At 35.2% G+C, this 16,214-nt stretch overlaps 1 protein-coding gene across 3 annotated transcripts; it reads left to right on the top strand.

Annotated features, from left to right (window-relative positions):
- Positions 1-1,024: 1,024 nt before the first annotated feature.
- LOC139033947 (killer cell lectin-like receptor subfamily I member 1) lies at positions 1,025-15,406 on the top strand. Of its 3 annotated transcripts, none has more exons than XM_070464002.1 (7): positions 1,025-1,119; positions 6,182-6,455; positions 9,507-9,605; positions 9,756-9,824; positions 13,759-13,910; positions 14,292-14,395; positions 15,215-15,406. In XM_070464002.1, the coding sequence occupies exons 2-7, from the start codon at positions 6,251-6,253 to the stop codon at positions 15,324-15,326; spliced, it is 741 nt and encodes a 246-aa protein (XP_070320103.1). In that variant the 5' UTR covers positions 1,025-1,119; positions 6,182-6,250; the 3' UTR covers positions 15,327-15,406. The 3 variants fall into 3 exon arrangements, with proteins under 3 accessions (XP_070320103.1, XP_070320102.1, XP_070320101.1); XM_070464001.1 differs by lacking the exon at positions 1,025-1,119 and adding an exon at positions 1,228-1,599; XM_070464000.1 differs by lacking the exon at positions 1,025-1,119 and adding an exon at positions 3,572-3,745.
- The last annotated feature ends 808 nt before the right edge of the window (positions 15,407-16,214 follow it).

Here is a 16,214-nt window from a genome sequence, read left to right as displayed (position 1 = left end):
TAACTAACCTAGTGTTGGAGTTCCCTGAGGAAGTCTAAGGGAGTATAGATTGATACAGGTATTTTAGAAACGGAATTATTTCATTATTTAGGTAAAGAAAAGGACAAAGAACAATTTAGGCAAGAATATTAGGATGTGTGAAGACCCAGTGATGTTAGGAAAAATAGTTCATTTAATTAAAGAGGAATGATGCGGCAAGAGCAAAAAGAAGAAAGTGTATAATGCTTTCAAAGACAAGGCCAGAGCAGAGGCAGGCAATTTGAGAAAAATTTCTTATTTAAAATAGGTCAAATCTTGTAATTGACATAGATATACAAACAATAAATTGGGGGAATTCCAGATTCCTTACTCTTTCAACAAGTTGAAAAATGGTGACCTTCACTAAAATAAGAACATATGCAGGATGATAATATTGTTTACTTTGTTTCATTGTTGAGGTGTGGAGTTTTAGTTGTTAATATTTGGGACATTTGAGGAGATGCTAACTGACAAAGAATAAGTGAGATGAAACCTAAAGAAGAAATCTTCTCAGCATGTGCACATGTGTAAACATGTGATAAGTAGTAATTGAGGCAAGGACGGTGGATGAAGAGACCAAGAAAATATAAAGAAGAAATGGTTAAGAAGAAAGAAGTGGTGAATGGTATTGAATTCTATTAAAAGTTCAACTAAAAGAGAAATAAAGGATTCATTTAGTGAAGCAGAGATCACTTATGATCTAACAGTGTGCTGATGCTGAGGAGTCATTAGGTAAGAGTTAGAATGCAGTGGCTTGAGTAGTGAGAATAAAATATAATAAATGGTGATGAAATTCAATGGCACTTTGAGAATTTTTCTAAGTGTGGTAGAGAGCAAAGATAGTATTTTTTTTATTGGGATTGAGGTCTAATGATGGTGAAAATTGTGTGTAATTTTAAACTGATGTGAAGGATAGTACTAAGAAGATACTGAATATTAAAAAAAAAAAAAAAGCAGAGTGATAAATAGTGTGTGATTCTCGGGCAGTGGAGTGGACAGATTCAAATATAGCTGAAATTGGTTTTGTTGAAGAGGAAGGAAATCACCTCTGTTGAACAGGAGAGAAAATAAGATGCGGGTATATACCTGGAGAAAGATGAGGTAATCTGGTACTTTTTCTTTTACTGTGATATAGGTCATCTTCTGAGAACAAAGAGAGGGGGTGGAAGAGAGATTTGTCAACAATGGAGAATGTGTGATAAAATTAGTTTCAGAGAATGTGAAAGAATGATGACTTGAAGAAAGCAACAGGACTCCCAGCATCATTAAAGCAATTTCATGTTGGTGACGGTGAATTTATATTGCAGTAAATCTGATCTTTTCTAAAAAGCCCTTGGCTTCTCAGGTGTTGACGGAGAGGAACAGATAATTTATCTCATACATAGGGTGATTTTACTGAACAAGTGGGACCAGAAAATGTTCAAGGAAGTTAGTGATTGGCAGAAGAGAATCAGATTTGACCTGAAAGAAGGTGAAGAAAGAAATATACTGATAGAGTGGAATGAGGTCAAATGGGCTGCAGACATCAATGAGATCAGAGCATTTTCATGCTGGAGAGAGATAAATGAGCAATCTTGAAAGGTAAGAGTGTTTGTGGAGGGTGCTAAGTTTATGTAAGATGTTTTTTGAGATGAAATACTTAAAGATATTCAAAGACCAAGGTGTTCCCATAGGAGGACTTGGCTGTGGCAGAATGAGAAAGTTACTGTAGATGAGGAGACAGAGAAATTGTGTAATCAGTATATAAGAGGATGGTTCATATGGACATTGTGGATCAGAATACTGTGATTCATCAGCCTGGTCAATAATGAGGATGCCTGGGAGCACATAAGCCATGATGAGAGGAGGGAAAATGAATGTTAGAGTCATAAATAAGTGGAAAAGACTTGAAAAAGAGGTGTCTGTACTGTGTTTAGTCATCAGGTACAAACTAACAAGAGACACATTTGGAAATTTATATTAAAATGTTTTCTTTTTTACCCATAAACTGCTGATCATGGAAGACTTTCAAATTATATGTATAGTTATTTATTATAACACACCAAGTTTCCCAAGCGGCTCAGACATTAAAGAATCTGCCTGCCTGGGAGACCCAGGTTTGATTCCTGGGTTTAGAAGGTCTCCTGTAAAAGGGAATGGCTAACCATTCCAGTATTCTTGCCTGGAGAATCCCATGGACAGAGGAGCCTGGCAGGCTACAGTCCATGGGGTCGCAAAGAGTCAGACATGACTGAGCAACTAACACACACACACACACACACACACACACACACACAGAGTTCAGTTCAGTTTAGTCGCTCAGTCGTGTCCGACTCTTTGTGACCCCATGAATCACAGCATGCCAGGCCTCCCTGTCCATCACAAATTCCCAGAGTTTACTCAAACTCATGTCCATCGAGTTGGTGATGCCATCCAGCCATCTCATCCTCTGTCATCCCCCTTCTCCTGCCCCCAATCCCTCCCAGCATCAGGGTCTTTTCCAATGAGTCAACTCTTCACATTAGGTGGCCAAAGTATTGGAGTTTCAGCTTCAGCATCAGTCCTTCCAATGAACACCCAGGACTGATTTCCTTTAGGATTGACTGGTTGGATCTCCTTGCAGTCCAAGGGACTCTCAAGAGTCTTCTCCAACATCACAGTTCAAAACCATCAGTTTCTCAGCACTCAGCTTTCTTCACTGTCCAACTCTCACATCCATACATGACCACTGGAAAAACCATAGCCTTTACTAGATGGACCTTTACACGACTATATTAAACTATATTATGAAAGTGAAAGTGAAAGTCGCTCAGTCATGCCCAACTCTTTGGACCCCATGGACTATAGAGTCCATGGAATTCTCCAGGTCAGAATACTGGAGTGGGTTGCCATGTCCTTCTCCAGGGGATCTTCCCAACCCAGGGATTGAATCCAGGTCTCCCGCATTGCAGGTGGATTCTTTACCAGCTGAACCACAAGGGAAGCCCAAGAACGCTGGAGTGGGTAGCCTATCCCTTCTCCAGCAGATCTTCCCCACCCAGGAATCCAACTGGGGTCTCCTGCATTGAAGGCTGATTCTTTACCAACTGAGCCATCAGGGAAGCTAATATTAAGCTGATAAACTATATTGTATGCTATAATAAACACAAGGTAAAAATAAACTTCATTCTCTGGGTGGTGATATCAACTATCACTAAGTAGTAACCAAGAATTAAGGATTATCTATTATAATTTAACCAGGAAAGCCTAAAACATAATTTTTATTGTCACAACTACATACTTTCCCATGTATCCCATGGTACTTTTATTTCGTGTAATCTCTAATACAATATGTAATTGGTCCATTTTTCTTTTCCTTTAAGGTCTCAGCTTTGATATTAAAATACTCTTATTAAGCAGTCATTAAAAGTAATATTTTTCTTATACATCTTAAGTTGAAAATTTATAATTTATGAAATCCTTTTTGAAATACCAAAGTTATTTTTTTATTTTCTGATTGGTATTTTGTGGGGGAGGTAAACTACAAATGAGTAGCTTCATGAAAACTTCCTTTGTAGTTTTTCACACATGCTTTGAATAACAAGTGATTATAAGTCATTAGATTATTTTTCAACCAAGAATCTTCCCTGAAGCTTCTTATACCAGATTATCTACTGTATAACTTTATTTTCAACATACAGCAATTTTATATTGTTTAGTATCTTTGATTTTCCTACAAAGTTTATTTTTAAATTTATTCTTCAAGTTGGTAAGTATGATTGTTTCTATTTATTTCCTTCTCTCAATAAGTTAAAATTGTATATAATTTTTTACAGTTATATCAACAATCAACTCATAATGTACTGCAGTTTAGGAAAAAAATTATTTCTGTAAAATTATGTTACATGTTCATTTTGTAAACAATGGTGTGGAGTATGAATGCAGCTATCTTTTGTATTTTTTGATTCTTTGCCTTGGAATTTTCCTGTTGTTTTTTTCTCCAACTGTTTAGCCTCTTTTATTAAATAACCCATATTTTTCTCATTATTTTAAAATGTTGGATCAGTTGATGTTTTCGTTATTGGGTTTCCATACATACTGGCTAATTATTTTCCAGAGGGAAAGATTTAAGTTAATCAAAAATCTGTGTAAATGAATGTCTGTTTTCCTGCACATTGTCCAACTCTGGTTGGTTGAATTTGATTTACTGATTCTGTAGGTTAACATCTATATCATTAACATGTTAGTCTGTATTTCTTTGTTAAGTGATGAAGGAAAAGTCTTTTCATGTGGTTATTATTGACAAAAAAGTCTTTACATTAGCAATAAAATGATTTTTTATAATTCAACCTAACTTTCTTGTCTATGTGTGATTAGAAACTTGTAGCTATTTATTTATACTTTCTTTGAATGCTTTATTAATTTTATCTCATGGTTTGCATTTAAAATTTTGATTTATCTAAAATTTGTTCAAGTATATGTTGTGAAATTTGTGATCTAAATCTATGTATTGCTTCAATTTGAACTAATATTCCATCTGATTCTATCACTTTTAGCATTTCCTAGATCATGCTTATTTAATTATCAGCTCTCAAAAACAATAGTCATTTTTCTTTCTTTTTTGGTACAAAGAAAAAGGCAGTTTAATTGTGCTAAACATTTAAACAGCAACATTCTTACAATGTCTTACAATGTCTCTTAAATATCAAGTTTTTGCTGGTGCTAAATGAATTGGTCAAAACTTTCAGAAAACAATTTGAGGAGGTGAGAAAAATTCTTAATTTGAAAATAAGTTTATTCCAGTTTTTTCAAAATTTACTCCTAGTAAATTTATAAAAGGATAAATATAGGATGTGGAAAGGCTTTATGAATAAAATTTTTTGTTGTTCAATACTTCTAAATATTAAAAATTTTTTAAAAAGTGTAAAATATATAGCAAAAAATAAATAAATAGCTTGTATCATTCATTCTTTTATTTTCAATAAAATAGAGAGCAATGTATGCCAAAACTCTACCTACAAGTAACCACTGAAAATACAGCCTATTGAGAAATCTATTATTTTGCTTTAAAAATATATATTCCATTATACAATATAATAATATATAAAAATAATATCTGTTACATTAAACAATAGTATACTATGGTATAAATGTACCATAGCTTTAACACCTTCCTTAATTGTGAATTCTGTTGATAACTTTTTGTTCTTTGTTTTTCCAATTTAGCTCTTAGTAAATAAAAACAAAAGATAGGTTCTGCATAACTTTGAATATTTAAATAATATTTTGTAAGATAAATTGCTTAAGATAGAATTGCTGGTTAAAATTCTACTTACTTTATGCTTTCATAAATATTGATAATTTTGTACTCACAATCATGCCAATTCAACAAAATATTAATTATTTAGTGTTATGGCAGGTGAAATGTGCTCTATTATTTTCATTTTTATTTCTTTCTTTATTAATGAGCCAATAAATTTAAAAATTTTATGCATGACCTTTTAATTTCTTTTTTCCCTTTTTGGCAATTCATTGGTATTGTTTCTTAATTTTAGATGACTTGTTTGCCCTGTATGTGTGTGTGTGTGTGTGTGTGTGTGTGTGTGGGTGGGTGTGTGTGCTTGCAAATAAATATGATCTAGTTAAGTAGAAAAATGATGTTAGGCTGGCAGATTGAGAGATACATGGTTGTTAGGCAAATGTAGAATTTACCTAGTTCATGAAAGACATAGGTTTTTCCCCCTCTATTAGTCAAGAATCTACTGCCTAATGAATTATTTCAGTGATACAGTAAACTTTATGTCAACGTGATTTGAAAGAAAAATTTTAATATTAAATTTAAATAATTAAGCCTTTGTTAATATAGCTGTGTTTTAACCATAGTTCACACACTGTCAACACTATTCATTATATCGAGAATGTTGAGAAGGGAAAACATATCTATTTTAAACCTACTCCTTTGAAACCCTGATTCAGAAAGGAAATGAAATGTATCTTATTAATTTTATTAAAGGAGAATAAAACTATTTTTCTGAATAAGGACTGCAAAGTGAGAGGGAAATTTAATCTCTCATTTCCTCCCTTTTTTATCCTTCTAATGTTATACCTAAAAGCTCACTTGTACTTCAGAATGAATGTATTTTTCACTGTCTGATTTGATATAATCACCACTTAACCTTTTCCCTCACTTTTCTCTACTACACAGATATTAAAGAGAGACACAGAAAGATACCCAGATTGAGCTGAAGCAGTCTAAGTTTTAAAAAAAGAAAAAATGCTTAAGAGTAAGCAAAACAAAGATATTGTAAACAAGCAAGAGCTAATCTACACAGAACCAAAATTTTCCAAGTCTCAACAGCAAAAAACATCCAAGACAAATCAGAGTAATGTCCAGTCAAGAGAACAGCAAGTAGACTACATGGAACTGAAATTTCCCAGATCTTCCCACCTTCAGCACAGAAAACAGAAAAAAGGAAAAGGTATATTTTTATATGTATTATATTTTGCTATTTGCTAGATCTTGATTCTTGGGTTTAGAAAATTACTTCTTTCAACACCTTTGTATAATAAATTTGCCTCATTACACTGATTACCTATCTTCAGCACTCTCCTTAGTTATTTTAGATATTACCATGAAATTTTTTGCCTCTTAAATAATCCTTCACTATGTTCATTTTCTCTAAAATATTCTTACAAAATTGTATTACTTGTGAGAATTATTGTGTAAATTCTACTGCTTATTTTTAAAATAATTTTAAAAATAATTCTTGTTATTAATTTTCAATTCAATTCAATGTAACTCATTCCCACAACTGTTTTTGAATTTTTGCTGTGACCCTGATCCAGACCTATGATACCTATAAAGATGAAGCTGCAATAACCACTTAGCTTCAAAAAAATTAACAGAATTTGTTAGAGGAAAGATAGATTACAGAAAAAATATAATAATGATTAATTGGATATTGGAGTTAAAGCTGAAAAATGAGAATATGATAACAGTGTTCCTAACCTAAGTGACTGAGTAGTTAATCATCTTACTCACCATTAAGAAAAATATGTTTAATCTAGTAAAGGCAGATCATATATGAAATTTGAATTGTCTCTTGATCAGTTCAGAGGAAAATGTCCATAAAGAAATTGGATTTTAAAGGCTAGATGTCCCAGAAGAGGATGGAAAAGGGTAGGAAAGACTTACATTAGTAGGTAAGATTGAAAACAGAGGCACTATGGGTGAAAAGTCTATCACAGAGAAAAAGAACATTTATGGCTTAAGCAGAGGAAGATTCAAGAAGGATACGAAATGCATGTCCAGAGAGAAGGAGAAAATAAACTATGTCTAATAAATGACAAGTGGAAAATTATTTCTTTGGACTTAGTAAATTCCAAAAATTTGGGATTTGGCAAAGTCCAAAAAATTGGGAATTCTGTTTGAGTGCCAAGAAAAGCATATAAGCTACAACTAAGGGTTAAGAGGTTGAAAGAAATTTATTATGGGAAAAAAATTAGTCCAGAAAACATTTTTACAATTTTCACTGAGAAAAAAACAACATAAGAGAAATGGTGATAATAAATGAAAGACCTGTATGAATAATAAGGAATTACATTAGATTTTGAGAGGTCTGAGACCATACGTGGACAGATGTGACAAAATTTATAGAAAGAGATGATGAAAAAAAGAGAAACTTTCTCTTAGAAAATAAATGTTCTAAAGGAGACTGGGTGGCATGGAGTAACTAGGGCATACAGTAGGTTTTAACTTGGGCCATAAAGAAATTGCTTTTCCTCTGAATTGAAAATAAGATAATAAGGTTGAATATATAAATATTCATATAGTAAGGTAGAATATATGAATATTCATACATTCAGGAAGGTGGTCAAGATAAGGAAATTCATGGTTTCAACTTCCTTATAAAATAATAAATTTCTTGGTGCTTGAGTTAGAGTCTTACTGAGGCTTGATAATTTTTTTTTTTTTGTAGTCAAAGACAGACTTTGGGCAGAAGTTGACCAAAACTAAGATTAGACATGCTAATATTTATCCACCACACTGTTTAATTTCTAAACTTGGAAATTTGACTCCTCACACTCTTTCATCTATGACACATTCAAGCAATCTTGAAAAGGACCACATGTTCAAATAACCGGCTTCTCTCTTGGATTGATGTCTACCTGCTTTCACGAAGATTACTAATACAGACTCTCTAAACGTTTCTCATCTTCCACTCTACACATTTTTCAATTCTTTCTTAAGTTTCAATAAAAATGGTCATATCTTTTTAAAATCAGTGTCTGCAAAGATTTCATACTGTTCTTAAAGTTGCTGCTGCTGCTGCTAAGGCACTTCAGTCATATCCAAAGCTGTGTGACCCCATAGACAGCAGCCCACCAGGCTCCCCATCCCTGGGATTCTCCAGGCAAGAATACTGGAGTGGGTTGCCATTTCCTTCTCCAGTGCATGAAAGTGAAAAGTGAAAGTGAAGTCGCTCAGTCGTGTCCGACTCTTCGAGACCCCATGGACTGTAGCCTACCAGGCTCCTCCGTCCATGGGATTTTCCAGGCAAGAGTACTGGAGTGGGGTGCCATTGCCTTCTCCGTTCTTAAAGTTAGAAACAATAATAATCCTATAGTCTTACAGGTTCTCTCTCCACTTCCATTCCCCCTTTGCTCCCTGAATTCCAGTCAGACTATAATTTCAGTTCCCTGAATACATCAAACTTCCTGTCATCTAAAACCATTTATTGATGACTCTCCTCGAGTTTGATCCCTGGGCCAGGAAGATCCTCTGGAGCAGGAAATGGGCAACCCACTCCAGTATTGTTGCTTAGGAAATCCACCAAGGAGCCCGGTGGATTACAGTCCACAGGGTCACAAAAGAGTCAGACAGGACTTAGAGCCTAAACACAACCCCAAGTGGAAGACCTCCTCCATGTCTTTCATACTTCAAGAAATAATTAGCTCTTACTTTCCACCAGCTTTCAGTGAAATGTCTTTTGTTTTTGCTAAATATATTTCCTGTTCTCATGTGTCCAGGTTAAAACTTGGTGAACATACTTGTATGTCTTTGCAAAATTTATGGTAATTATTTCTTATCTCAACAAAGAGCAAAAATGTATTTTGCTATTTCCCCCTTGACTGATTGGTTGGCTGAGTGAATATTAATATTCACATAGAATTGTGAAAATAATATTTTTTACATGACAGCATTGTTTTCTCTAGGTGTATTTCATTTTTAAGTCTCCTAGCTGAGAGTATATTTTCGAATTGCTCAGAATTAATAATTTATAGATGACTAGGCGAGGGATACTCAAAGATGCTGGTGAGTCAGGTGACATTTCTGGGGCCTTAAATAGGATCAGAAAGAATTGAGGTCAAGAAAAAGCTAAAAAGGAGGAAATCTGAGTATCAAAGAACTCATACAAGGATTGGAAAATGAATTACTGCCCTCTGAGAGTGAAATATAATGGATTTAAATTTCATATTTGATGGTTTGTGGGAAATGATGAAACCATCATTGTTTCTGTTTCCTTTAGTGTTACACCACCGATCTACAGCCTGGCAAGTGATAACTGGGAGTCTGGGGACCCTGTGTGTGGTCTTGTTGATAACAGTGTGTGTCTTGCTTGCAAACTGTAAGTAATTAAGAAAATAATCTGTCCTTGGTACAGTCAATATATCAACAACATAATATGTTTCAATGATTTGTAATCAAGACTGAATTTTTATTGTCCTCATTATTTTATCCTCAACAAAACTAATTATTACCATGATTTTTGCCATAGTATTTTCCAACAAAGAAGACCCAAACCAAAAAATATCACCTGTTCCCACTCTGTCTTCTAAAAATGATGGTAAGTACTCTCTCTGTTTTGTCCACTTCTAATATTGATTATTTGGAGAAGGAAATGCAATCCATTCCAGTGTTCTTGCCTGGAGAATCCCAGGGACGGGTGAGGGTCAGACATGACTGAAGCAACTTAGCAGCAGTAGCAGCAGCAATATTGATTATTAGGGTTAAAAGGTTTGTTTTCCTAACATTCATAAAACTTCAGTGAATCAGACAGAAAAATCCTCTTTTATGGTATGTTCAACCTTTTATCACAGAACTATTAATATTGGGCAAGATGAGAAAGATGACATAGGAGAATGCAAGAAGACCCAAAGTATTATGTATAATAGATAAGTATTGTTTGTGATTTGATTATTTTTGGGAAAAAATGGGGTATAAATTATATTAAGGTGGGAGCAAGAGAAATGGGTGAAGAGGGCAAAAAGGAAAAGAAAACAAATGAAAAGAAAAGGAGTTTTGTTTCTAGCTTTCCCTGATGGAGATGATTTCTCTAGCATTTATGAAGTTAGAAGCATTTTGATTTTATTAAAATATATTAATTTTATTTATACATTGATACAATGGCTAGATATAGAAAGCTGTTATTGTTTTGAATTTTTTCTTTTTTTTTTTCACTTATTGCAAGTTTATTCAAATTCCTAACAGTAAATTCAGCACTTAAAAGAAAGAGAAAGATTGCAAGAGAAAGGGAGAGAATGTTTCTGTCTCTTTATTCAGGAAGTTGGGATGGTTCCCATCTGACTTTTTTTAGGGAAATCTTTCCTTTTTCAATAACAGTGTTAGATTCTCAGCACAGATGCATTTGCCAAGAAGGGTATCTCTTTTCCCATACACTAAAACTAAAAGGGTAGGGTCCCTCTGTCACTGAGGCCAAAGACATTCCTCATGAGTATTCCTGATGAACATTTCCTATAAGCAAGGGGGATAAAGAAAGAAAAAAAAAAAAAGGAAAATAATAAAAATTATGCAGTAGTTTTTGCATGACATAAAAATATTTTGGTTTAACACTCCCTAAGAAATTAAAAAGGACCAAACATTTATGAAAGAGGAAGTCTAAGTAAAGATTTAAAAAGATGGAAAGAACTAATTTCAGGTCTAATTAAAAATAAATTCTTTGAGTTAAAAAGAGAAAATCTCAACAGATGCAATAAACAGAGACTAGACACATCAGTTGTTAATTTTTTGTTTAAATTAGTGATTGACTTGGGAAACTACTTGTTGTCTCTCAGAAAAAAAAAAAAATCAGTGTCAAATCTTAGCCATTCACATTGCTTGTGTTTTTGTTTTCCTTTCATTGACCTAATTTGAAAATAAAAAGCAGTCAAACAGGAAATTAAGGAAATGAAAATTATAACCCCAATGAGTTAGCATTACACAACCACCAATATGGTTAGAATTTGAAGGCTGACAGTAACAAGCATTACTAAGAATGTGGAGTTAACTGTACTGACACAAGCCCTTAACAAGCCTACTCTTAGACATTTAAAAAAGAGAAATGAAGGCATATATCCACATAAGACATGTACAAAAATATCTAGAGACACTTTATATGTAATAGCTAAAAATTATAAGCAATCCAAATATAAACCTCCAGATGAATGGATTACAAATTGTGGGTTAGTAAATAATGGACTACTCAATAATGAAAAGGAATGAAATCTCTATACACACAATAGATAAGATTCAAAGACATACTGAGTGGGAAAAGATGCAAAAGAATCAATCTTGAAGGATTATGTTTATATGAGCTTCTTAAAAAGGTAAAAAAAATAATTTGCAGTGATATAAATCAGATCCATGGTTGTTCGGGTGAAGTAGGGGTGTGGAACATTAGTTGGGAAGTAACATAAATTAACTTCTGTGTTGATGGAAATATTCTAAAATTTAATTGCAGGGGAAATTACAGAGGTATATTCATTTATCAAAACTTATCAAATTGTGTATTTCAAAACTGTCTTTTATTATGTGTAAATGATAACTCTGTGGACTGTAGCCTGCCAGGTTCCTCTGTCCATGGAATTTCCCAGGCTCAGAGGCAACCTGGGCTTGCATCCCTTCCTCTGTTGTGTTCATCCCTGATCTAGCACAAGGCTGTAGTGCAGAAGGCTGGGTTTGGGGGTCAGGGCATCGTGGCCGCAGGAAGTGCAGCTGACAGAGATGTGGACAGTCTCTGTGGCATTCTCCTGAGACCAGTCTGTCCCAGATGGACCTCTAAGATGTGGTACAGAGTGGTGGAGCTGGGATGCTCTCCCTGGGAGAGGAACCACTAGCTACTCCTGTGGGTGCTGAGAATGGCTGCTGCTGCCCCACCCAAAACACAGCTCAGCCCCTCCAGGCAGTCTCTGCGTTGCTACATCGAGTCCTCTCCCAATACCTGTCTGCCTGAGACTCAGCATTAGGCCACTGAGACTCCTGGGGTGCTACCCCTGTAGCAGCTATATTCATAGCTGCCCCATATGTCACCTTGTGTGTACACTGACAGGGATCACTACCCCTCTCTTCACCCCATCACTCCCCAGTCCTCCCAGTCTCTCTCTGTGTAGCTAGACAGTCTTTTCCCAGGGTCTGGTTGTCCCAGATATCACACCAGGTTGTGGTGTGGAGTGAGCAGAGTTGGGGTGATCACCGTTTTGGATTAAAAAGTGTGTTGATGCAGTAGCCACAAGCCCAAGGCTCTCTCCACCTGGATTGTTGGCAAACCAGCCCATGCACACCCCTCATAAGCAGAGTCTATATAGGCTTCTCCAGCACTTCTATCTGTCCCAGCAGTTGTCTCAGCAGACGAGGGGGTTTGTCTCCGGAGCACAGGACTCAGGACCGGAATGCCCAGATTGTGGCTCACCCTGCTCGCTCTTTAGGGTGAAGGTCCTTCTCCTCGTATCAGGCCCCTCCCAGGGGTGCAGAACCTGAAACGATGCCTTTTGTCCCCATCCTACCCGGTTACACGTTTCCTGCTGTTTTGGTTTTATAGGAGTCCTGCCAGTTTCCAGTTAGTTTTTCATGAGCATTGTTACACATGTAGATATTTTTTTGATGTGCCTGTAGGAAGATGAGTTCCTTGTCCTCCTACTCCACCATCTTGTTTCCCCTCCCTAAGTCTACATTTTTTATGATTATAAAAAATTATTAAAATACACAAATTACATGATTATTAAATTGTTGAAGTATCAGTTTTTAAAAATTACTTACTGAATTTTATTCTGTGTATTTAAATTGCTTCCCTGGTGGCTAAGTTGGTAAAGAAACTGCCTGCAATGCCGGAGACTGAGGTTCAATCCCTTGGTAGGGTAGATCTCCTGGAGAAGGAAATGGCAAGGAATATTTAAATTAATAGCAAAAATTTTGACAAAAGTGAAATAGCTCATTAGTTGCTTTTTGTGTTCATATGATTATATGTTGATTAACTTTTCATTTATGACATTTATTTACTCAGTTATTTATTTGGCTGTGCTGAGTCTTAGTTGCAGCACATGGGATTGTCCATCTTCTTTGTGGTATGTGGGATAGTTCTAGTTGCCGCATGCAAACTCTTAGTTGCAACATGTAGGATCCAGTTCCCTGACCAGGGATCAAGCCTGGGCCTCCTGCATGGAGGCTCAGAGTCTTAGTCACTGGAGTAAGACGGGAGACCCTAGCCTTTTAAATATGCATGTATAATTTTGATCACATCAAAAAACTTATATTTGAAATGTGTTTTCCTTATGGATAAAATTTTATAACAGATTTTAAGTAGAAAAATTAAAAATATGAGCTAAATCTTAATTATTGTTAGCTATGGTTTTGTTTAAAACTTGCCCAGAAATGTTACCAAAAAAATGCTTGTTTTTCTTCTTACCTAATATCCATCTGTATAACAAACAGGAAGATATGGGAATTGTGTTAGTAGTAGTGACTTACTGTACAGAGTACACATTAAATATATTTTTACTTTCTAGAATGTTCCTGTGACCGTTGTTCAACTCACTGGATTGGATTTGGAAGTAGTTCTTATCATCTTTCCAGTAAAGCCAAAACCTGGGTGGAGAGCCATGCTGCCTGTGAAGAGCTAAATACCCACCTTCTAAAGATTGATATCAAGGCAGAGCTGGTAGGGGAGACACTTCTGCTTTTGTTTATTTGTTTGTTTATGTTGTTGTTGTTGTTGTTGTTGTTATACTGCAACTGTATTTGGTTTGAAAACATTAGTGATTGATGCTATAATTTGGGAAAACTGAAATTCTCAAAAGTCTATGATATTTTCTTTCTTTGACTCAGTTTTATTAGGGAGAAATTAGAGAAACTCCACTTTTTGAACATCTAATGCTAGGAAAAAAACACATTAATAAATGAGATATCTTTACAAAAAATCTTATTAATACTAAGTAGATGTGTGCAAGCCCTTGGGAGAAATTTAACCAATAATCTTTGAATCAGAAAGGAGTGAATTATAATATGCTCACATTTATGGTTTATGACTGTTTCCAAATAGGAACTTTTATCAATGCTTGAAGTAAAAGGATGGATAGGTCTCAAAATCAATGAAACCAGTGAATCCTGGTTATGGGAGGATGGCACCACAGTAACTGAAAACCTGTAAGTATGGTGTTTTGATAACTGAACTTTTCTAGATTATATGTGGTTGTATGTGTATGTGTGTGTGTGTGTGTGTGTGTGTGTGTTATGTGTGTAGGGAACAGAAAGAGCAACCAAGATAAAGGAAATCATTATGTGTTTTGAGGATCAGTCTATGTGATTTAATTGGGGAAGAAGTGTCAGTTCTTTCTAAATAATCTCAGCTTTAGAACCTTTACATTGTTAACATTACTGGACTCTTAGAAGAAATTTGGGCATAGTTTTAGCCAAGTTTGTAAATCTATATGTTTCTATCATAGTTTAATCATTTGTGATTGGCTTTTGTTGTTGCCCAGTCACTAAGTCATTTCCATTTCTGTGACCCAATGGACTGTCTTCCCTGTCCTTCACTAACTTCCTGGGTTTGCTCAAAGTCATGTCCATTGGGTCAGGGATGCCATCCAAACATCTCATCCTCTACCACCCTCTTCTCCTCTTGCCCTTAATCTCTCCCTACATCAGGGTCTTTCCCAATGAGTCAGCTTTTCACATCAGGTGGCCAAGGTATTGGAGCTTCAGCTTCTTCCAAAGAATATTCAGGATTGATTTCCTTTGGTTTATAAATTGTCATTTGGCTTATAATTCTATTTAAACAAACAGGATTAGATACTGTTTAGTATTATCTGCTAAACTTGGCTTAAAGACTGTCAATCTTCAGGGTTTTGTTCTTATTTTATTTGTTTAGTTTGTTCTTTTATTCTTTCTCATTTTGTTTTGTTAATTTTAAGCTTGAGATAAAATTGGCATTTGAAGATTTTATTGCTTTAATTTTTTTTACAGATTTGGATTCCTGAAAATGGAGAAAGATGATTGTGCATATATTGAAGGAAATTATGTTTATGCTGCTAACTGTTCATCTGGAAAAAGTTACATATGTGAGTTTACTGTATAACAGCTCAATTTTGCTAATACAAGTTGTTAGTGAATCCTAATTAATTAAAGAGCATAAAATATGTTGCTGCTTTTATAAAATTTTATTAGTTATGACTTAAATTTTTTTTACTGCATGCAGAATACTTCAGTTACATTTCCAAATTTTAAATGTACTCAAAGTGAGGAAAATTTACCACCCATAAATTCCTTGGGAGTGAGTAGTCTCCTTATGAGAGCTCATATTAGTAATTATTTATTTAATAAAATTAGCAAACATCCTTTATGAACTAAAAAAATTGGTAAAAGTTAGGGATATAAAAATAAAAAGGGCTTCTACCTATATCAGTTAAGGTTCTGGCATGAAGCAGACATTTAAGATTTTTCGAGAGGTTTACAGTGGTAAACCACATGGGCGAGGTTTAATGGAAAAACAGGAAATAGCAAGATTTATAAACCTTTGTCTGTCCGGTCTTGGAGGCAAACCAGTGTGCTCATGTTCATGTACACTCCTTAAGAACAAAGCCCAGGCTTCCCACAGCCCTTCCATCTGTTTCAGCAGTCTTACAATCAGTCACAGGTATTTGTCCTCCCTACATAGGACTCCAGACTGTGACACCCCATTCATGGCTTGACCCATGAGTGGGTCTCCATCAGTATAATCTCCCTTTTCCTCTGAGTCCACTCCAAGATGCACCAGTCCTGACCCAACCACTTCTCTTCTGTTCATACCTGATTATTTGTATATCTTTCTTACAGTCTTGGTTAAACAGGAGTCCTTTTGCCAGTTTCCAGTTAGGAGAAGGAAATGGTAACCCACTCCAGTGTTCTTGCCTGGAGAATCCCAGGGATGGTGGAGCCTGGTGGGCTGCCAATTATGGGGTCGCACAGAGTTGGACACGACTGAAGC

The sequence above is a fragment of the Odocoileus virginianus genome, unplaced genomic scaffold (assembly GCF_023699985.2).
Source record: "Odocoileus virginianus isolate 20LAN1187 ecotype Illinois unplaced genomic scaffold, Ovbor_1.2 Unplaced_Contig_11, whole genome shotgun sequence".
In the NCBI taxonomy this organism is placed as follows: domain Eukaryota; kingdom Metazoa; phylum Chordata; class Mammalia; order Artiodactyla; family Cervidae; genus Odocoileus; species Odocoileus virginianus.
Note: the sequence above shows the minus strand (reverse complement) of the source record. Positions and strands in the feature narration are given on the sequence as shown.